Here is a 23,986-nt window from a genome sequence, read left to right on the forward strand (position 1 = left end):
AAATGGCAATTTACCCGTGCTATTAATTATCACGGCTGGGCGAACAGCTTCGATAAATATTGTTTTTTCGTCGCCCGACTCTTGACCGCACGCCATTTTGAAGATTGACTTGGCGAACGGGGACGACGCGAGTCATCGACGATCTCGTTCCAAAAAACAGCAAACACCGGAAGACTATCATCCCGAAATAAAATCGTCCAAAATGTTCTTCAGATCGTCAACAATCAGAAAACCATCCAGAAGATTTTTTAATCGGTTTTTTGGTCGACTGTTTGTGAATAGAATTTTTCCCGACACCTTTGTTGTCCGTTTCGCGGCAAATGTTTGTCCCGATGTTTTCAGCTTCGTCTTTTTCGAGTGTCTCATTAGGAAGTACTCGCTGCGCAGGACAACTTGGATTTTGTGAAGTACACTTTTTTCAAGCCAGTTTACCCAGACTCTCCTCTCGTTTCTTCCTTGGCTCGAGTGGATGTTTTTCCGTGGTCTTCGGACCAGTTTGCGGATTCTTTCCGAGGGCAAACAAGTTTCGCGGATCCGCAGGATTTCGGCGGAGTTTCCTGTTCCACCGATTCCCCCGTCACGCTTCCGCGAATGTCCGCGAACTTTTCTGACCCTTTTAAACCCGCGCCAACTGGCCCTTGTGTTTTTATTCTCTATGAAATCGTGGCGGATCTTCAGAACGCCGAAAAGTCCCGTTCAATGGAGGAACGCCGCTACAATTTTAGCAGAATGATCTTTTTATCACGACGGTCTGCGAAATGGTAAAAAAATGCCAAAAACGTGTAGAGATCGCGCAGATTGTTGTAATTGAGCCGTTTATTTTGAAAGTGGCCTAAGTCCACTTATACTTAAATTGAGATATTTAAGGGTTTGTGTTTCAATAAAATTGAAAATATACATATAGGATACCAATGTGTCATACTGCTTAAGTGTATCTGAAAGAGTTAAATTTACAGTTCCTATTCAAATAATAGCAATTATTAAGTGAATGATATGTGTTTTCTTACCAAAAATGGAGTTAAGCCACTTTCAAAGTTATCAACCAGATTCGTTATACAATTTGAAAGAGCCCAAGTCCATTCGACATAATTTAAAATGTTTAACATTTCTTTACAACACTTCAGAAACACAATTTATGCCATTCAGGACGTTTTCTAACTACATAAATTACATAACAATTTACTGCTCTTTTACATTTTTTGTATGAGGGATTTGGAGAAGTCATGGTGCTCCGGTAGTATGTATCGTAGTAAGTCCATTATGTCCTTGTATTTCGCTGTTGTAATTCGTCTTATATTTTTATAAAGTGGTGTCAATACAACATTTTCGAACTTTCTTGGTCTACCCCGACGCGGTAATAAATCCAGGATTTTAAACTTTGCATTCTCATCCATTGATATCTTCTAGAAAATTTTATATGGTTTATCTCTCAAAAAACGCATCCAGCATATTTTTATCCAATTTATTGTTCCTCCGTTAGAATTCCTTACCCTTTTAAAAATTGCGTCCCCTAAAAATTTTGTTGACATGAAACTCCTCTTGTTTCATTTCATTTAGAATAAAGTTATTACCTTTTCGGCACATTCTTGATAATGTCCGAAGGATTGAACTTAGGCCACTTTCAAAGTGATGGTTTCAATTATTGAACTAATTGGGAAAACTTATGTGTCCAGAATAAGCAAACATTGTGAATGCTCATTTCCTCAACGTTTGTGTCGCAAGATCTGTTAGTTCATTAAATTGTGAGATACGTTATAACAATGAACCAGTACGCTAATAGTAAATTTGGTTTTTTGTGAGTTAAGTTTTGAAGCAATGTTTACGTTCATTTGTTTACCCCTAAATGCGAGGCGTTGCTATTACGTACCATCGAAATATTTCAAATATTCTGGCAATTGATTCATGGCGATATTTTCTTTCAAGGTCATCTGAAAGTCATCGTATAGCAGGCCGTTGAATTCGTTTCGACGTCGCCTACAATATTATGAAATTAAAAATACCCAGTTCCATTAAAATATATGACAGCGACCTTGATTTTTTTGTTGAAAATCGATTTTTTTTTAATTTAAAAAATTGGTAGGAAACACTTTTCTGTTCGACCACCCGAAGGAGCTGAAAAATCGTGGGGACTAATTTGCGCCGCACCCTGTATACTCTGAATATACTTAACCGCAAATGTTGTTTATGACAGCTAACTTGAACGTGTATACGTAATTACGGGCAACAAAAAATAATTGACAAATGGACTTAGGCCACTTTCAAAATAAACGGCTCAATTACTCTTTTATGTACAAATTGTATACAACAAATTTTTAAACTTATTCAACAAATCCTGAAACAATCAACAATCGCCAAAAGAATTGCCCAGAAGCGAACGAAGCACGGGACGATCGAAATCAGAGAGAAAGAAAGTGGTGGGCGTCTGTCTAAATGAATGACGATAAAATGACGGATCAGGCTGAACAGGCGTCGACTGCGATGGCTGATGATGATGCGGATGGGTCGTGCAGGTGGGCAAGGTAGCCGAGTCGCAGCCGAAATCGAGAATCAATATGCTGGTGCGGCCGGTCGGCTATTATTTCGCGGGCCGAAATGTTCGGTTCGGCTTGAATCAGGTCTTACGGTCGCTAGGGTCGCCCCTGACAACGCCCTTGCCTGCATTGCGGTGCCCCCCTCGGTCTTTGCTAACGCCAGACCTGCGTTATCCTGCCGCCAGAACCTCTGACAATGCCGAACGAACCAAGAAACGAACGAACGAAGGAACGCGAATCCTTTATTCGCGTGCACCTGCCCGCTCTGCGTTTCCCTGCTCGCGAGCCTCGCCGCGTAATGATATCTGTTGCTTGGATACCGGCGCCACTATCCGTCTCTCTCCTTCTCCCTAGCTTTCCACCTTTCCCCCTTTCTCTATCTTCCTCCCTTTCCCTCTCTATCGCCATCCCCTTTTTTATCCTGGCCGACGACTTTGCCGTGGGTGCAGTCGTCCTTCTCTATACTGGGTGACTCGCCGATTATTCTGGTCTCTTGTCAAGGTATTAGGTGCGCTAACAGTTGTCCCGCGGCTGGTTTTGCAATCTAGAAAATTTCGAAAATTCTTCTCCTCCTTTGCAACAAACTAGGAGCCAAATAGAAATTTCGTGGGTCCTTCAATGATTTTAATCGACTAAAACTATAATATATTCATATTCTTAAACTTTTGCGTAAATTTACTACTTACGGGGCACCCTATAGACATTCAAACGCGAGGAATAGGGAATAGGGAATAAGATATAAACTAATATAGAATTTTTAGGTTTAAGAATTCTGTTTTTCTTTTTTCTTAGGAATAATATAGGTTGTGAAGTATGCGACGCGAGCAATAAGATAGAATATAAGATTAATAATAGAACGGAATCTTAGGAGTAAGAATTTCTTTTTCTTTATTTTTGTAAAAGATATTAGATAGAAATATAAGTTAGAATATAAGTTTAAAATATAAACATAAATATAGATATAAGAGAAGAACATAATATAGCGGGTGCGAGGGCGAAAAGCCAGAAAAGACAAGATAAGGTGGCATCTTATCGTGTAAAGAGTTTAAAGAAAGAAATAGAGACAAATACGACTAAAAAAAAAAACATTCAAACGCGACTTTAACACTTTGACTGCCAAACGAGAAACCTCAAAGATTCCATAAAATCAAAGTAAGTTATTTAATGAAATAAAAATTGAAAATGATTAAATGTATGATATTGAGCAGTCCTCTAACTTTCTTGCATTTTACAGATCCTAAACAAATTTGGTACGACGAATATATTAACGTAAAAATTAATTTTAAAACCTGGGCATATAATTCTGTCACCCACATATGGGTGACATGGCAGCCAACGTGTTACGAGAGAATTTAGAAGCCACTGATTGCGCTTTTTTCCAGCTTACGTAATGAAAATAAAGAATTCTTTAAGAAATTAAATTTTCCTCTGCAGCGACTTGGTCGATCCACTGCTCTTCAGTGACTTCCTTAAAACTGCACCAATCGACTTGACATTTTTTCCCAGAGATATCTGAAACAATCACTTTGTCAGCGGACGTGTAAACATTTCTTTTTTGAGCAAATTGCACCTGAACGGAGTTCCGAAGAAAATAGCAAAGATTCTTCTGTTCGCAGCGGGTCACTCGATCGATTTACTACTACTGAAAATTGCACTGATCGACTTCAATTTTTGTATAGAAATCTCTAGAAGGATCGGTTTATTAATCAACGTCTAGAAAGATTTTTTATAAATCGCATTCGATCAGAATCGCATGGGAAACAGAGTGAAAGATCGTTTCCGCAATTACGCGACACCGTGCGTGATCCTTGATTTATGGGACACCGCATAGACGGTAAAGCGTAAATTTCGAGCTGGAAAAATTGTCCGACGTTTTTTCACGATGGCAGATTGATCGTTTATCGCGAGTCGATTCCCGTGTTCGATTGCGAATCGAATCGAATCGGTTCGAGTCGTATGTTTCACCCAGTTCTCTTTCGATCGGGGTCAGACTCGCCGCGGTCGACCGGTTGTGTAACAAGTATGTACTTGGCTGATGGTTAATTATAACGGTCGCCGAATAAATATTGATAACGGCGCCGTAAACAATAATAAAGTGGTCCCGATAATCTCTGTGTTATATCGTTCGGGCTCTCCCTCCCTGCATATAAATAAACCGTGGCGAGATGGATCCACTCGATCGCTGTGACCAAATTTTTTCTGCTCTAATCGGACCAATTAGTCCGTAGAATCAATTAACGCCGAGGGGACACTAGTCTCCGAATTTCGTCAAATATTTCCTTGCTCCCTCGTCCTGTTCTTGTGCCTCTATAGCGATCGAGTAGCAAAGAACAGAAACGAGATCGCAGTGCAGAATTCGATCAGAGAACGCACAATAATATCGGTAATTAATTTTTACACGATGGAAACCTGATACGATTCCTCCAGATGTTGCCGCAAACGCTATAGACGTTCAGTTTCTTGTTCTTCGAAGACTCGAATTCTTGATATTGATCGTTCTTGTCGGGTCGGCTCGGCGATTCCGACTTTCTCGTGTTAACTATCCCTCTTTCTGGCAATCCGAGGTGAAAACTTCAGCGAGGCCTGCCATAAATCCATAGAAAAACTTAAATTTCGGTTCTCGATCGCTTATCTAATCTTCAGGCTCGATGAAAATTATAGATCGAGGCGCCTTAAACGATTCCGACTCACACGTGAGCCTCGAACTCGGAGAAGGGAAGTATAAAACTGCACTATTTGATAGATATAAGTATAAAACTGCACTATTTGTCACATTATTAAATTTGTATTTGTTTTTCTCTGAAGGAGAAGGGGAAAAATCGCGGTCAGGGTAATAAAACCAACGTGATTAACCTGCATGCAGCACTATAATCCCGTTGGGTTAGGTCTGGGTTTCGCGTAACGCGCGGTTTCTTTTGCAGAAATATCGCCGGCGTCGATCAAAGACCCGCGACGAGAGGCCCCCGTACATTTATCTTTGTTAACGAGCGCATTCAAGCGAAAGCGACCCCAGTGAAATTGAAAAATTATAATTAGACCGCGGATGTTTGCGCATTCGAACAGAATGGAGCGCGGAGCGGAAGAATTGAAATGTTGTTTCCCGCGATCGTTGTTGCTCCGCTGGATCGCTGACAGAGAAAATAATCTTCTGCTCGGCTACGGCCTTTGTGGATCGTTTCGTCTTTATGCGTGAACTTCTATGATCCCATTGTGATGCTGGATCACCCTGATCTTGTTGACTGATTCGCTGGAAACGAAATTAAGGTGAATATCCTCGCCAAGAATTGATCTCGGTCGCCAAAATTAAATTAAAGCAATTTATTTGGTGAAGTTTTTAAATAATATAGGCCCAAAGAAATTTTAAATAATTCCTCGTGAATGTTTGCAATCTCAATGATCGGAAATTACAAGTATTAAAACGCGACATTTTGACGCGTCCCGCAAACTTAGTGTTAATCGTAACTCGTCCGAACCGCGATAGCATAATTGCCGGCGATTATGGTCGACGGTGTGGCGTCGGTGTTGCCTTGACGATAAATCGGCAGTAACCATAGGGAAGTCGAAATTAATTAACAAATCGATCATGCGATTGGAAAATTGATTTGTCCCATTACCGCGATTTTTCGCGAAGCATTTTCGCGCTAATTGACCCGTTGCATTAGCTGTGATATCTTAATGTCTTATTCGAAGTAATTGTTTTGACCGTGTAGCTATTACGTTTAGCAATCCTTTTATAGTCACGAGGAAAAAGCCTAAATCGATTATCCAGTCAAGAAGCCAACGATCACGTTAATTGAAGAACAAAGTATTAATCTCTTATTTATGTTATATTAACAGCTGTCCACCATAATCTTTATCACGCTCATTAATTGTCTGCAATTACAGAAACTTGATTGACCAGCTTAAATCGATCCGGAGATTATGAAAATGTTGTAGATAATGGACAAAACATTATTAAAGCATAGTTTACCGTTATTATTAATGGCGCGAGTTGATCACGATTTCGAAAAAAACAAGTAATTTCGCGTTCATGTATTATGCACGTTACGTCACGTTTACGAGCAGATGGTCTCGAGGAATCGATTCATGCGAACCGAGCCTTGCGCAATCCTGATAATTATGTAACGATTATTCTCTTAAATAAAACTTTCACCGTGCACGGTGTCCTCCGTACGTCACACACATTTCGCCAACGTAACTTCCACGTAATTCTCCACACTTTCTTGAACAGTTAGTTAATCTGTTCGCGTCTTTCGCTGCTGCCGTAACCGACAAATGATTGTTCCCAATTAAAAATTCATTAGGGTTTTCTTCCTGTCAATTTTAATTCCAGAAGGAACTTTTCTCTCGTTCCAATTTCGATGAAACAATCCATGAAGCTATGATTGCCCTAGAGCAATTCTTCTCGCGTTCCGATTTAGATCAAGCAATTTAATAAGTCACGATCTTGCACGAACATATGCAGTCCGTTAACAATTTCATTAAACCAATTTTTCCTTCTTTCTGTCTTTGATCAAACAATTTACTGAACCACAAAATTCTCCAAACCTTTCACATTCCACGAAGGACATTTTTAAAAATTCATTCCCACTCTATCGTTTCCCGTCGAATGATACAAATTTCACGAGGTCATTCGGTGTGAGAGGAACAGAGCATGATCGCCGTCAGTCAGTGAGAAATCATTAGAATTGACGAAAACAGACCTTGACACAGTCCCGTTAGCTCCGAGCCTGGTCTGACAGCAAACCGTCCGTTTCCCCTGCGACATGGCACGCGTAAAGGAAGGAAGGACACGGGCGACCGGACAACAGGAGCTACGCGAGCCACAATTGCGTCGTTTTAATCGGGCAAAGGGAAAGCCGAGTAACGGAGTCATCGATGCGCGGTAATGACATGGTAAAATCCTGTAATCTGCGTGGCCGGGAATCATGCTGATTGCGTGCAAACACGAACGGGCTGCGTCGTAAACGATACACTGACCACGAACGACACGATGCAACGGTGCAACGGTGCAACGGAATTCTACCAACTGTCCAACAGAAAACTTTCATTAGACATCATCATCTAGTAAACTAATCCACCTAGAAAGATTAAAGTCGTTTGGCCCATTTATGAAAAAGTTATTCTTATTTAAAGCGTGTGTTATAAATTATCAGACTAGTTTCGAAGGGGTTCCAAGGGAAAATTCATGTTGCGGTATTTTTGCCATAGGTGTAGGTTCGATTTCAGTGATGGAAGACGTGGCTTCGGCTAGATATTTGACTGGAGCCCGCAGTTTTCCTCGGTTTAATGACCGAGTGAATTTCCTAGCGCTTAATCTTGGCTGCGGCGCGGCGCGGCCTGTTAAATCTTCGATCCATTAATCTTTTCCCGGGCCGTTCTTGTCCAAAGGAAGCCTTAACGCACCATTAAAACTTCGACACCTAATTACCGGGCATTCGCGGCCCGTGGAACTTTTGAAAACCAGTCCGCGCCCGTAAATTCGTACTCGATCGGGCCCGGGCCATTACACTTTCGGCCGGAACTTCTCCCCTCTCGCCCCTTTATCCCGCTTTGATCAATGTAATTAGAACATCGGCCGATAACGTAATTAGCTATAGAATGAATTCGGAGATTGGAATTTTCTGTTCCGACGGTTTTCCAAACTTTCCACGTCCCTACTTCGGTTACGATTTTACCGGTTTCTTGGCTTACCGGATTTTCTCGGACGTTTCTTGTGCACGAGAGTGCCATTCCATTCATTACAATTTTTTCTGTGCGCTGGAATATTCTCCATAACGTATCGGTATTTTTAAAACAATTTTTAATCGATTTCGCTGCAAGATTTCCAGTCAATCTCTTTTCCTTCTTTTCTGAAATTACAGGGATGAGCAATTTTACACTTGTTCTACTTCGGAAGTATCGTTCAGGGAATAAACGAATTAAGCATCGTCATTTTTAAGTTCGAGGACTGCAGGCACTTCCCTGCTGATTTCCAAGTCAACTTTTAACTGATTTTGGTGCAAGATTTTCAGTCAATTTCGTTCTTCTGTCAAGTCGCAGGGACGAGCAATTTTAAACCTGTTCTACTTTGCAGTAATCTTTCACGAAATAAATGAATTAACCACTGTCATGTTTAAGCCTATTGACTGCAGATACTTCCTAACTAATTTTCAAGTATATTCTGTGCTCCGTATTCTTCTATGTATGTGTCTTTTAAATACAATCATCATTACGACGTTTTTCCCGAATTTTAGGGAGCGAAATCTTCTTACAGTGTTTTACAAGCGAACAAAAATATTTTGACAGAAGGACCGAAGAAATGGATGAATGGTAAACGTTGTCGAACAATGTTTGCGTAACAGGATCGGACAAGGACGCGAGGATCGATGGATCTAATTATATTAACGCGGGTCGCGCGACATCGATTAACCAGCCTTTCGCCGATTCGCACCATTACGCCACGGCCCGAATTACCATCCAGTAAATCGGTGCCCTCAGTGTGCTGTCCACGTTCCTCTCTCGCTCCCTCCGTCTCTATTTGGCCGTGCTGCTAACGAGAAATTAGCATGTGCGGGGCTGCGCCCGTAAAGCAGGGACGAGTTAAACCGATTATCATGAATCGATGCGCACGGAACCCCTTTGGCCGCGGCCGCATTAACGACAATGCGCGACGATGTCTTGTCGACGACTTGACTGAGGCTCGTCTAATGTGCTCCGACTATTCGCATGATCATGCGCCAGCACCAGAAAGTTACCGTCATCCAGAAATTGTTAGCGTAATACCTCTCTTTTTTGGCCTCCTGCGAAGTTGCGGCGGATCATTTTGAACCATGTTTGTTGCGGAGAAACCCTTGACGAAATAAATTGGGTAACTACTATCAAAATTATGTATAGAAAATGTAGACGGTTTCCTGGCAATTTTAAACTAAATTTTGTATTGATTTTAATACAAGGTTTTAAGTTCGACAACTCTCCTTTCGCAGTTTTCTGAAATTTTGGGAAGAATATTAAACCTGTGCTACTTCAGAGGAATCCTTGAGAAAATAAATTACGCAGCTGTTATTAAAATTAAATATGGAGAATGCGGATGCTTCCCTGGTAGTTTACAAGTAAATTCTATACCGATTTCAATACAAAATTTGGAGTCGAACACCTTTCTTTTCGCTTTTCTGTGAAATTCTGGGAGGGATTCTAAAGTTGTATTACTTTGGAGGGTTCGTTGAGAAAATAAATTAGTTAGATACTATCTTCATCCAGTTTAGAGACTGCAGCCACTTTTCCGATAACTTTTAAATTAATTAGCGACTCGTTTCGGTGAGAAACTTTGATTAGAGTGATCCTTTGTCTTTCGAAATGGCCGCGTTACAGGGTTGCGAGCCCTTTCTGCTTAGAAAGAATCCTTAAAGAATGGAATCAGATGGTCGCTTAATGAAATTACGGTGCAGTATTTTACACACTTGTTTCGATAAAGTCCCGGCAGTGCGGAGTTTAAAGCATCCCCTATTTTACAGTAATCCTCGTGGAGATAAAACGGTGGTCTGGTAATACCTTTTAATGTTCAGACCGTTTTGTAACGATTACTGCTATTTTAACGTCGGCCGTGCAGTTTTAGCGAGTGATTAACAATGCACGTTCTATTTCAGGTCGATCTGAAACCACTCCGAGAGGCGACGATCGCCGTCCCGGCGCCGAAGATCTCGGAGAAGCGGAAAGCCGAAGAAGCGGACGCCAGCAAGGACTTGAAGAAGGTGAGTTCTTCGCAGAAACAGCGTAGCACTAACTTCCTTTCATAAACTATTATCACTAAACAGCGGACTCTTGTGCAAAATAAAATTGCATTAATTGCGAGACACAGGAGCATCATAGTCATTTATTTTTTTCTCCAATTAATTTTAACAAGCTTGAAAGTAATCATGGATTTTCAGAGTCCCGATTTTCAAAATTTTCACAGTTTTCACAATTATTATATCACTGGGTTTTATGCATTTATGACAAAAATGAGTCAGCTTATTAAAATTTCTGTACAAAGAAACATTTGGTTTCAGTACCTCGCAAATGACGCAGAACAATTTTATTTTGCATAGAGATCCGCGGTATAATTATCACACTTGTTTACGCGCGTATTATCAAACTCGTCGAGAAACACTTGAAACAGAATTCACTGAATTTAAAGACTATCAGTTTCTTTTAAATCGAGATCAAATTTTATTTTCCGGAGGGTTAGAGGAACGGCAGGCGTTTAATGGAAATTTTCATCCTCCCCGTGGAAAATTATTGACAAACTATTACTGTCAGAAGTTTCGATCACCACTGCATTAAATGATCGCTTTGCCCTTGGGCGGGGTGGGGAGACAATTAGGCGAATAAATAAGCGATATAGTGGGGACAGATGGAAATCAATGGAGGATCCAGTTTAGTATTCGAGTGACGGTGACCTGGAGCAGATCGGGAAAACTTCTCGCTGAAGATATTCCGTTCCCTCTCCTGCTGGTAAATGTCTGTGTCGGTGAATACTAGTGCCTGTGGTGGTGTCCGGAGTTTCTGTAAGTACTCGTTTAATAGTCGGCTCTTCTGGGAAAATTTCCGAACAAAATTTTCACTTTGATTTTAATCATCCAATTTCCCTACGGTGTTCGACAACAATCGTTCCGGTCAACGTCTGCAAAGAATACTTTGTCGAACATTCTCACTTGAATTTTAATAATCACATCGTGCTACGTTCACTGTTCAAGAAATTTTTAATCTTTTTGTAGTTTTGATGAGTCGCTCTCAATTTTTTAGTTCGCTGGCAATCATCTTGAAATCTTCGTGACTGTGTCAAAAACAAGTTTTTAATAGACGACGATCTTCCGAAATGCGCGAACCAAAATTAAAATTGACAATTTAACATTATTTCCGTCGACAAATATTAACCCTTTGCACTCGAGTGGTGACTCTGAAGCACCACTAGAAACTGTTGCGGCATTATTTCAAAGAAATTGCAAAAAATATCACAAAATATTTGTTACATTACAAAATTTGTATTTAATACATTACTAAACATTTAAATATTATATGTGGAAATCGGATCAGTTTCGTACGAATAAAATGAAAATATTCTAAGACGGAAGGAAAATTTAGTTTCAGAATGAAAATAGCGCCGAGTGCAAAGGGTTAATTTCTTTCATGCTCCTCTGACTGCTCTAAATTCTCCAACACAAAAACTACAGGAAGTTACGAAGTCCTGTGGCCGTTTGTCCCTTTTAATGGCATTCGAGCGATTCGGGGTGGCAATATTTTTTAAAAATACCTTGTAAGTTGAACCGAGAGGAGAAAAAAAGCAGGGATCTCGATGAGGCCCTCGAGAATCTATTTCGAAAGCACGGAGCCAGCCGATGCCAGCTCCTTAGCCGTCGAAATCGGTGGAACAGGTCCGAAACGGTGCGCGTATTTCATCCACTTGTCGCGTATCTCGGTCGTTCTCGTCGATATTCGACGTCGGTGAGCGTCTCGGCGCCGTCACGGGGCCACGTTCTCATTAATCCAGACCGGCCAGTCGTCATTAACGAAATAAACGGCAGCCGGCATCTCTCGCACCTTCGGCAAAATTCGACGCCCGCTACCTCGTTTCCCCAAGTCACCGTTAACGACGGTTTTTACACTATTCTTTAACTATTCTCATTTTACTCAGAGATCCGTACACTGCATTTTAAAAACAAAAATTCTTAAGTAATCCCTCTCCGAAAATTTTAAAGATGAATTTAACGAGTCTGGAAATCAAATCGAAGTTATTCTTGTCCTCCAGCTGGCGATTTTTATTGTGAAAAATTACTGCACAGGAGAATATGTTTTTTACATAACATTTAACAGCGATCAACGCGCACTACGATACATTGATTTTTCACGGGAAGAATCCTTGAGGGGATCTTTGATGCATTTGATGCATTTTTCGTCTCTGGGCTGAATGAATATTTTTTAAATCCGACTACAGAAATTGCTACGATAAAATAGAACGTGATAATCATTTGGGAATGCGGATAGAATCGCGTGCAATTTATTGTTGCTGACTACATGATTTGTAACGATGTTAGAAAATAAATCGATGTTTCTTGCCTAAGAAAAATTCGAACAGAGAGGTGTTACTCGGTTCACGATTAAAGGGAGGAGTGGAGAAACAGAGAGGTTTTAGGGGATGGAAGGACGCACGGCGTTGAAAACCCTCGTCGCTCTGCGGAGAAACTCTGGGCGCAGTTTGTTGCCGCCTGTTGCTGAACGACGCCGAGCGTCGCCGCGAGAAAAATACTTTCTCCGTTGAAGGAGGACGAAATCAGATAATCTCGAGAACAAAAACTGGCTTTTAGGGAAAGCGAAAGCTGTACCACACCGTTTTTCAAACGAGTACAACGATTCTCCCAACTTCTCTATCACTTCGATCAATGAAACCGCTTCAAAAATTGTGAAACGCAAAATCTGACAAAATTTTGCTGTTTTATTTCATTGTTAATTCTACAAAGTCAAGTCCACGTAATTAACCCTTTGCACTCGGCGCTATTTTCAATCTGAAACTAAATTGGTCTTCCGTCTTACAATATTTTCATTTTATTCATACGAAACTGATCCGATTTCTACATATAATATTTAATACAAATTTTGTAATGTAACAAATATTTTGTAATATTTTTTGTAATTTCTTCGAAATAATGCCACAACAATTTCTAGTGGTGCTTCAGAGTCACCACTCGAGCGCAAAGGGTTAAAAATTTGCAGAAACTTTTATTTCATTACTTAGTCCACTGAACGTCTCAACAAGACATACACAATCTGATTTGATTCGAAAATGTTTAAGTTTTTCCAGAAAATTGTTTGGAATAATCTACCGATTGAATTCGATCAACAACAAATTTGCTTTCGCGACAATTCAATTTGCAACGGCGGCGGTTCGTAATCAGGTTGACAAGGGTATTAGGTTCGAATTTGTTTCGAATTCCCGCTTCGCGTTCTCGGAGATTAATGGCGGATTAACAAAGCGGCGGAACAGTCCCGGAGGTTAAGACTTTAAGCGCTGCTTTGAGCAATTAATTTCGGGTGGGTCTGTGAAGTTACGGCGATATGGGTGCAGCCGGGAACTTGGCCTGACACTTGAGAAAAAAGAAACAAACAACAGACGATAAATTGTCCCATTCGCTTTGTTCCCCTTCTACGATTACTTGTACACCGACGGAACACCGCGATCAAAAGAAACAGCGGCTTCTTTTGTTTCGAATTTGCCGCCATTGCCTTCTGCTCGTAACGACGCCCTTCCGGTTCCTTAATTGCGAACAAAGACTGCATTTTCACCCCTCGTTCGAAAGCGATGTCGTTGTTTTAACGAGCCCGGCCTGCAAACATTACCAAAGACTCTATTAAAAGATTCGTTGTTTAATCGTTTTCAATTTCCAGCGCCAAAATGGCGGCCGTGCATTCCCGCGAAAATTCAATTTGGTCGAACCTCCGCGAGCATCCCCGTTTCAATTTTATCCAATTCGCGATCAATTATCGCGAGGGTAGAAATGTTTGGTCAAACGTTGCGATTGGTTTCGTTTAATTTAAACAATATTGGCGGACCGGCTCTCCGCCGCGAGTAAATAAATATGGAGATTGATAATTTTTGCGAAACGCCGACGGGAATCGGTGTTGATAAAATGCTTTGAGAGGCATCGTCCAGTCCCGTTTGTCACCCGTTATAACGATTTCCGAGTGAATTCGTGTTCGAACGAATATTTGATAAATATAATATGCAATATGTCTATATAAATAAATTTAATTTCTGCGAGGAGGAGAGGAAATTTATCGCGCATCGAGACGAGAGCCTGTCAGTCGATATTAACTGCCCCCACGACCGCCACCTCTTTCGTTAATGTAAATTTAATTACCGTTTAAACGTCATTAGCGCGATCGCGAAGCTAACGTTCTGCTAAATTGGATGAACGACGTTGATTTACGGTCGCTCGAATACGTTAAATCGAATTTGCCGCGGGTCAAGTAGCCGTCGTCAACGACAGCTAGGCTCCTCCGCTGGCTACGGCCCTGGGACGTCATTCGAAATAATAAATATTGTCTTTATTTTATCATGGTTAGCTGAATTAATTTAATTTAAGTAGGTATTCTCACCCCCTGAAGATAATTTCTGAATTTTATTTTGCGACAGAATACACAGTGCCAAATTTATTATAGTGTCCCCATTCACTTTTGTTACCCCCAAAATGTACGTGCTCAAACCAGAAACCATTTACATAAAGAAAGCATACCAAAAAATCAGCCCCTAGGAGAGGCACGATCGTAATCCGCGTGCACAGCAGACATCCTTCGAAATCGGGAAAAAGCAGGACAGTTCTTGACGGAAGGGTTGAAGTCAGCAACTTCATTAATATTTCCCGTCGGTGGAAGGGTTAAGACGACGAAAGGGAGGTTGGGGGATGTTCGATCGTGCGAAATAAAGTGTTCCTCGGCCGAGACACGGAGAGTAAACGGCGGAGAAAAAAGGGGGAGCGTAAAAAGTATAGAAGCAGCCCTCGGGGCGAAGGGGTGGGTTACGAGCCCTGCCAACTGACTTATGTTTCCATCCGCAGGAATTTTCGCGCCACGCTCGCCCCGTTCTGGACTTTCGGCTGTATCGACCGGCCCTGGGCCTTCCCTTCATCCCCCTCGACAACCCTCAACAACCCCCGGCAACCCCCTCGAGCCACCGTTCCCGCTTCGAGGAGTCAATGTCTCCTTTCTGCCATCAACCGTGGCCTTCTTCTCACCCCCTTCGTCCCCGTTTGGGCAACGCGATGAGATTTTTCTTCTGTTCGACGACGAATGAAAACTCCAACTCGTTTTTCGCTACGTAGGCTCCTAATGGAAAAGGGAGGGGGTACTCTGATATTTTTAGGGGCCGCTCATCCCTCTCGGGAGCTGGATTCCAGTTTTTGGATTGCTGGCGATGCGTGTTCAATTTAAGGTAGTTAGGGGAGATAAGTTTGATTGGGGATTTGGAGTTCTGTGGGGGTAGTTTCGGGAATGGGGTGGGAACGTCCTAATAAATTTGGTCTTTAGGAGGCTGCTCCGCTCGGACGTGGACAGGCTTCAATGTTCTATAATCAAATAAATTTTAGGGGTGGGAAAAATGGAGTAGGAATACCGTAATAATTATTAGGTTGTTGCATACTATGATGTCGGCTCACTAATGGTTATTTTTCAAATAAATTCTGAAAGGTTCGAGGGATGGTGGATCAATTAATCGAAATAGCATGAGCTATTCTTCTCGCCGCAAGAATTATTTTTAATGCTCACTTTCTTCCTTCTGTGAAAAGGGATTCGCACGTTTCAAAGGTTGCTTCGTGGCCCCAGAGCCGTTACTCCGGCGTCCTGGCATTTAGGCTCGTGTCCTCGAGGGTCCTTTCTTCGAAACTTCCTTTCAACCATGAAAGGACAAAGTTTCCAGGCCTAACAAGCTCGAATACCAACCTGGTATTAATATAATAGCTGGCTGGTGTCAATATTTCTTACGCGGTCTGGTCCGTACGTTCCCATTCCACTGAAACTGTTTCCAATACTTTCTTTAATTGTGTAACGTTAACAAAGCGTCATTGAGAAACGTTTTTATCAAGCACTCGACTAAGATCGTTCCACTTTGCCGTTCTGAATCTAATTGTTTAATTTCTGCTTTCGTAACAAACTCTATCTCTGGCCCAGATATATCCAAATACTCCTTTCCCATTCAGAATAATTTTAATTTTGGTATGAAAATTCTCACAGATCTAGATCGAGAAAGCAGTATTTTCCTAAGTTTCGATAACAACGGCTAATGTCAATTTCTTGGTTAACATTTTCACAGACGTTTATACAAAATCGAACAACAGTCAACAAAGTACACTGCCAACATATTTTCTCGTACGCTCGCAAACAAAATGATTACAGCTGTTTCCGTCTCGGTCTGACCAAAGTGTCCTCATTCCACTGAACGGCTGGTACTATCGGAATAAAACGAACCAGCAAACATTTCAACGACGCAGGAACTTCGTCGACATTTTCTGAGACCCTGAGCGTCCGGTGAGCCATGCCTCGCGGTCTAACGCGGTTTTCTGTCAGGGCTAACGAGGGACATTAATTATGTCTGGTCCGGTCTGATCAAGATATGCCCGATTCACTGAAATACCTTGGGCGGCCGTCGTTTCCGTTGCTCCGTGGAGCGAGATCGATCGATTTGACAGGAATTGTTTGCACGTCGCGAATTCGTGTTACGCGTCCGGTTTAATCGGATTTCCATGGTTCGATGTTTCGGCTGATCATTGTCTTAATTAAAACGCGCGACGCGAACGAGGCACCGTTACCGGAATATTAGGATCCATTAATGTAATGCGCCAGTCGGTTCTGCGGGAGATGAGCGAAATAAGAGCGAGTGAGAGAGAGAGAGAGAGAGAGAGAGAGAGAGAGAGAGAGAGAGAGAGAGAAACTGAGAGGCAGAGAGAATAGGCGAAAATCGAGCATCCGGCTGTCGTTTCGTTGCTTTAATTACTGCGATGATTAACAGGTATTAATACGACTTCGGTGATTCCCTTTCTGCTGTTAATGGCCGCATGATGATCGACAATTTTAGATGAAATCCATAACCGTTCCATTCCATCGCCAGCTAATTGTTCGTTAATGTCGAGCCGATTTAAATCGACTGGCGAATTTTTCTCCGCGAAACTTTTTCTCCGGCATTTCTTCCGCGTAAAATTATATTTTTCGTTGAATAAAATATTCAAAGTTCAGATTTCAGTTGCAGATTTTAGCGGAGTATGCAAATTTTTTCACGACAAACTCCACAGTTCATTCCGCGAGTACGTTAAGGAGAGTGGGCCCGCTTAAATTAGAATCGCAGGAACGTTAATTAATTGTGTTTGTCACGCGAACTCCCGCGAATTAAGAGGATTCTGCCCCCTCCCCTCCCGCAGTGTCATCATCTCCAGAGGAAATCCTAAATTAATTCGTCTGCCATTTAATGGCTTCTTTGGGGAGCCACTGCGCTTCGGAGTGCTTTATTGGGAGCTCGTCTAATTGTAATTATTCCCCGGGAAAGCTCCCAGAACCGATGAATAATTGACGGTGATGGAGACCAATTCTTGCGAAAATGGTACCGTGTTATCCTAACGCGTTCCTAAGCGTGTAGATCTAAGTGTTAATTAACAATATTAAAAAGAGGTACCGTTTTACTTCCACGTGTTTCCCAGCATTCGAATAAAAATTACTTGATATTTTGAACTCTGGAGGGGCCGATGGTATTCAAGACAGAGTACCTGAATAAATCTGGATGCTAAGTTTTGAATGTACGTGGAACATTGGCGATGCAATTTCATCCGACCGCGCGCCTAAGCGCCCGAACAAAAAGCGGCGGGGTATTTCGTGGTGCAAACCAGCCAATAACATTCAACGTCGGAATCTATTCGGCAAACTGTAGTTTAGTGGATCGCTGGTTCAGCTGGCTCGGCGATTTTCCGTGTTCGGAGGGCGAAAGCCGCGCCGCCTATCGCGTCGCTCGCGACAATGAAAGAATTATTGGCACGGGATCGAAGAGAGAGAGAGAGAATTAGTGTCAGAGCCGCGGGTAAATTTATTTCGGCCTGCAGAGCGACGCAGCAGCTGCTATAATTGAAGGCTGGCCGGGCGCGGATCGCTGGAACAACCATGCTTTCGCTTGGTTCACGGAAAACAAAGGGATGCTTGTGTCCCGTTCACAGGGAGGATTTGTGTTCCTTCGGACCGGAAATGGCACCGGCGCGTCGCCATCCATCCGCTGCCTTTACAACGACTTTTTCCCTCTCGTCGGAACTTCACGTTTCCACGATTCAATTGCCCACTAATCTTTCTTCGTCCATTTCAGCCTCTCGCTCTTTCTTTTCCAAATTTCTAGCAGCAATACGAACACGGATTACAGTCCAAGACGATATCTCATTTATTCGTAATTTTTATTATTTATTTGCGAAAAGGTGGCACGTCTGATCGCTTTTTAACAGCTCCAGAAGATTGTTCTTAGTAGACAAAAATGGGTACATTTAAATGGCCAAAACATTAGGACAATTTAAAAATACTGCTACATTATTTTCAACCTTTTAAACATGTACAGTGACTCCAACTAATATTCGTACGCTCTTAAAAATGGCATAACTTTGTCAATATTGGACTATAATACTTGAATTTTTTTGAAAAGTTAGAACAATTGGATCACTACATAACGCGAGAAAAATGTTTGATTAAAATTGCATTTGGTCGAAATTACAGAGAAAGTACTAAAAGTTGCATTTTGCAACTTTTTTGTGCGGGCTTATATTAAAAATTTAAAAAGTACCTTTTGTACATGTGTACCAATTATACATATTCCGAATATTTCATCTAAATCGGTCAACATTGCACTGAGCTACGAATTTCGCCCTTATGTGATCATTTTGGAACATCTGCAGCTCATTGCAACGTTGACCGATTTTGTTGAAATTCTCAGAATATGTATAATTCATACAGGTCTACAAATCATACTTTCTAAATTTTCAATGCAAGTCCACATAAAAAGGTTCAAAAATACAACTTTTAGAATTTTCTCTGCAATTTCGACCAATTGCAATTTGAGTAAAACAATTTTTCACTGTATGTAGTGATGCAATTGTTCTAACTTCTCAAAAAAAAATTCAAGTAGTATAATCCAATATTGACAAAGTTATGCGATTTTTGAGAGCATACGAATATTCGTTGTAGTCACTGTAAAGAAATAAATGTCTATGCGGCACCTGTACCTTGCAATTAATACAATTTTTATTTCGCATGAAAATCCGCAGTCTAGTCATGATAAGTGTGCTTGTTCAACAGAATGTAATCCAATAAAAATCGCATTACCACGAAAAAACATTACCGTGTAAGTAACAGGATTGTCACACCCGTTCCAGGAACGGCGATAAATTCGTGCCAGCTCCATTTTCCTAATCTCACAAACAGCCAGTGTCTCCTCGCGCTAACAGCATGCAAATTAAAACAGTTGTCGTCGTTCCCGTCGAGACAGAAGAGGGGGGGTGGGAGAACTTATTCCGTTCGAAAGAAACTCCTCTTGTTTTTTCAGCGAAAGCAATCGAAGTTGTCACCTGGTACGGGCTCGCAAAAAGGGAGAACTTGGCTCCGTGTAGTTCGCGGAAACTTTTCCCTTTATCGCGAGACTCGCCTCGATACCGATAGTTGTTTTTTCGGGCGATATCGACCACACACAGGGCGCGGCGCCGCAATCGAACACGGGGACCGTGGCTGACTACATCGGTCACTATCTACTGAATGAGCAACTGTGGATGATAAATGCCGTTCCAAATTATAACGTTGCCTTATCGCCAGCCCGTTCCCCGTATTTTTATTGCGTTCCGTTCCGTATCTGCGGTCATTTTTTTTTTTAACCGAAGCTCAACTATCTTCGTTCTTATTTTCTTCACGGACTACACTTATTTTTCACTAGCGTATGCGACTCTGCTTGTAAATTCTGGTCAAAGCTGCGTGTGAAATTAATTTGTATAGAGCAGTGTTAAATTTATTTTTTAATACGTATTTTATATTTTATGGTTTTTGCATACTCGTTCACCGAGTTTGTCTACCGATGTTAAAAATCACCTCCTTTATGAATACTTTGAAAAGCTTTTTAAAATATCTTAGAATTATTTAGTTTGTTCCTTTACTCCGCCCAAGACTCCGCCCTCCTTGCCTTTACTCCGCCCCTTTCCATTTCGCCACGCCCTGAACAGAATCTCCAATTATGAGTTCGTACAAACTGATAGTAACGAAGCAGCATCTTTCTTTAATCTCTCCAACATTCTTCGAAACATTTAAAAATTATTTACACGTCTTTTTAAGCTCCGCCCAAGGGTCGGCCTTCTTTGTGTTCCCTCCGGCCCTGTCCTTTTAGCTCCGCCCCCAAGAAGCTCCAGTTAAATTATAGACTTAAACTCTGTCTTAAGCATTGATACACGATGAACCCTCCTGGAGTCTGATTCCAAATGGATCAAACTACTGTTGAACTAGGATCAACAATTGAAAGGTCTTCCGAATGATGCTTAGGAATTTTAATCGGCAGAAAGCCACGAAAAAAAAATAATCAAAGACCATTGTTTGAGTGGCAATAACTAGTGTCCACTGATTCCTCCCCTCGCCCATGTGTCAGCCGAGCAGCCAACTACCCAGTCAGCCGGGCAGACCATACGGTTCACTTATCTATTGCGCCCTTTGTTCCAGGCGAAATTGGAAACGAAAGCCCTGAAAGCGAAAAGGCCAGGATTCACGGACGAGCGGTACAACGAGACCAGCTATTACGTGGAGAACGGTGAGTACAGACTCCGCCCCCCTTGTCTCCTCCTCGGCTCCCCGAAAACGGTCGTCGCACACCTACGCCGAGCAGGTTGTTTTATGTTTAATCCGGGAGCACCCGGGAGAGGAGGGGAGGGGAGGGGGACACTCGATATTATTCGATAAATTGTACCGCGGTAAATGTCAGCGTGCGCCGGCCCTTCCGAGAGTCGTTCCGGAGAGGCTCCGTGTTTCCCCTCACGCCCCGCCCCCTTTGCATTTTGACGTGCACGCGCAATTAACGGTTAACGGCCGGATTTATGATCGTTGATCGATTATCGGCCCGGCAGGGCAGGCTTCATTCGCGGCCAATTAGCCTGTTTTCGGCCGGGGAATTGAGAAATCTGCCGCTGAGTGCCCAGGACTGTTACGTAATTCGCTGTTAAACACGTTCGGGCGCTCGCACGTGTTATGCAACCACCAATTTGCACGTAGGAACGTTCACGAGGGTTTTCCTATTGCTTTCTTTGCTTCATTTGGCATTTTTATAACGGATTCAATGTTCATGAGTCTTGTGTTTTGTGCGGGGCTTGGAGACCACGCCTCTTTTCATTGGGCAGCCCTTTGCCCCGCCCCTTAGGCCTTTACACCTCCTACTACAATTAGAAATTAATTTCGTTGTAGATGAGTCTCGAGTTTACCTTGAAACGCGTGTAGAGTTTTCTTGACACGCCCATTGTCCACTGGCTCCTCCCACTGCAATTGAAAATCAATTTTCTTGAGAATTTAAGAAAGAAATTTGCAGTTCTAATAGGCTACACAGACTGCTGATTTTCAATGGTAGTGCTCGGTCTCGAAAGATTACAAAAATCCTTAAGAATCACTTTCGCTGTTCCCTAAGCTCCGCCTTTTTACTTCTGCGCCTCCTTTCTTTTACACGCTTCACTCTTTGAAATGTTTAACGAAGCCTCCGAGTTTTCGTAGAGACTTTTATGAAACACTGAAAAATTTCTTTCGGCCACAGTATTCTATTGATTTACACTCTCCCCGCCCCAATCCTTCAGAATGCTGTTATGTATTCATTGGACCAGTTAGCGCCCGCCCACTTGCAAGCCCCCCCCCCCCCAGCATCAAGAACCGCCCATTTCGACTAAATGCACGGGGGAAAGTGTTGGCCAGGCCGCTTTAAAGCGGGGAAACAGGATTGGCAACGAAATCACCGCGATCGCGGTTCGATGTCTCGACTTCGAGCGAGCTGGAAAGTGTTTAGCAATAGTAACCGGCCGAGGGGGAGGGATGACGAGCGACACCATTGATCGCTTCATCCCCGTTGCCGTCAACCTTACACCGGTAACTGCAGGTTTGCCGGCACTGTTCCCAGGTAATCGCAGATAATCCCGTGAATGGGCGCGATCCGAGCGGTAATCCGACGAGGATTCTCGCCCCCTCCGGCGAGCTTGTCGGCGTAGTTAACGCGCGTGCTGACGGGATCGAACCCGGGAAGACCAAGGCCTCGGAAAAAGCTTGTCGAATTCCTCGCGATCCTCTCGCTTTCATGTCGAATTCTCTGCTACACTCCGCGACAGAAAGATGGCACACCACGAGAATTCAATGTTTTCATCATTTGGACATAATAAAGCTAGTCTTTCTTGGTACCTTTTTATTACAAAATAAACTACATTGCAAACAATAAAATTAAAGAAAATGTCCGTTTGCTTATGGAAACAATAAATAACAAGAAATCGGTACGACAAAATGATGGCACATATAAAAAATATACGTGATTTACGTACAGAAAATATATAACATTATGTTTAATACTTTGCGTGGCCTCCCCTATTTTCTAGAACAGCCAGCATACATTTCGGAAGTGACTTAAAGAGTTTTTTAAATATATTTTGGCCGTATTTTTGTCCACTTTTGTTCCACATTTTTAAATCTGCAAGGCTTTGAAATTATCTTCCGCCTTCATAAACATGTCTTGCTAGTTGTGCCCAACAATTTTCAATTATGTTGAGATCTGGCGATCTCGCTGGCCACGTTAAGACACTAATTTTGTTTTGTTCAAAGTACTGCCTAACGGATTTTGCAGTAAGCACACTTGCATTATCCTGCTGAAATATAAAATTTTCCCCGGAAATTGTCTGTCCGAATTTAGTTAATTGTTCGTCTGTCAAATCTATATAAATTTTGCTGTTCATAGTTTTCTTTATAAATTTTACTTCAGCCACTCATCAATACCCAATTCCGGCCCAAAGCATTACTCCTCCGCCACCCATGCGTCTGCGGCTTAATATCCTTTCTTCTTTCCGCAGGTCGTGAAAATAATGTGCGAAACCATCCGGCCCATCTAGATTAAACCTTTTCTCATCACTAAAAATAACACGATGCCACTTTTTTTCCCAATGTATATTCTCTTGTGCAAATTTCAGACGCTGAAATGTCCGATTTGTGCTGAGCGGTACAAGGTGGTTATTTTTAAATTTCATTCGAACTAAGTGCAGACATTCTTTTATTATCCTTTGCACATCACGTATATTTGTATGTACGCCAACTGCTTCAGCAATTTGTCGTGCTGTTCCCGAAGAATTCGAAGCTTCTTTTAAAATTGCACGTTTTCCGCGATTGCTTACCGCTTTCGGTCGACCGGAACTCTTTTTTGTATCGTATCTTTTGGGATTTTTTAATGAATTGTACACCACTTTTCTGCTCCGATGTATAATACGTGCAATTTTCGAAACTGAGTAATTCTCTTTATGCAACGTCAAAATCGTTTTTATTTCAGCATCGGACAAAGATTTTCCACTACCCATAGATATTATAAGAAGATAATAAGAAACGCACACAATATTTAATGCACAGTAACACAGTACACGATACAAACAGTCTGACGGTCTAGTGTCAACTACAGAGAAAGAATTTTATGACTGTGTCATCATTTTATCGCGTCTGTGACCCCGGATGTTTGCATTTAGGCTAGAATCTGTAACCTGCGCTTAAATCCGCCGGTGTAAGTAGCCTTGAAACTCCACCGAAGTACATACACGGAGGGAAACATGTCAAATTTCATCACAGTTTTCAGAAATAGCAATATTTACGGGTATGCCATCTTTTTGTCGCGGAGTGTACATCTTTTATGTCCTCCCCTTTATCGCTTCAATTTTGACAGCCAATCGTACTTG

At 42.0% G+C, this 23,986-nt stretch overlaps 1 protein-coding gene across 3 annotated transcripts in view; it reads left to right on the top strand.

Moving 5' to 3' along the window:
* Nucleotides 1-23,986, top strand: part of LOC143356443 (pseudouridylate synthase RPUSD2) — a 262,149-nt gene that overhangs the window by 162,202 nt on the left and 75,961 nt on the right. For all 3 annotated transcript variants that reach the window (XM_076792145.1, XM_076792147.1, XM_076792148.1), the window contains 2 exons: nt 10,157-10,261; nt 20,754-20,841. In XM_076792145.1, coding sequence (XP_076648260.1) covers nt 10,157-10,261; nt 20,754-20,841 — 193 coding nt within the window. The remainder of the gene's footprint in view (nt 1-10,156; nt 10,262-20,753; nt 20,842-23,986) is intronic.

This window comes from Halictus rubicundus, chromosome 8 (assembly GCF_050948215.1).
Source record: "Halictus rubicundus isolate RS-2024b chromosome 8, iyHalRubi1_principal, whole genome shotgun sequence".
Classification (NCBI taxonomy): Eukaryota; Metazoa; Arthropoda; class Insecta; order Hymenoptera; family Halictidae; genus Halictus; species Halictus rubicundus.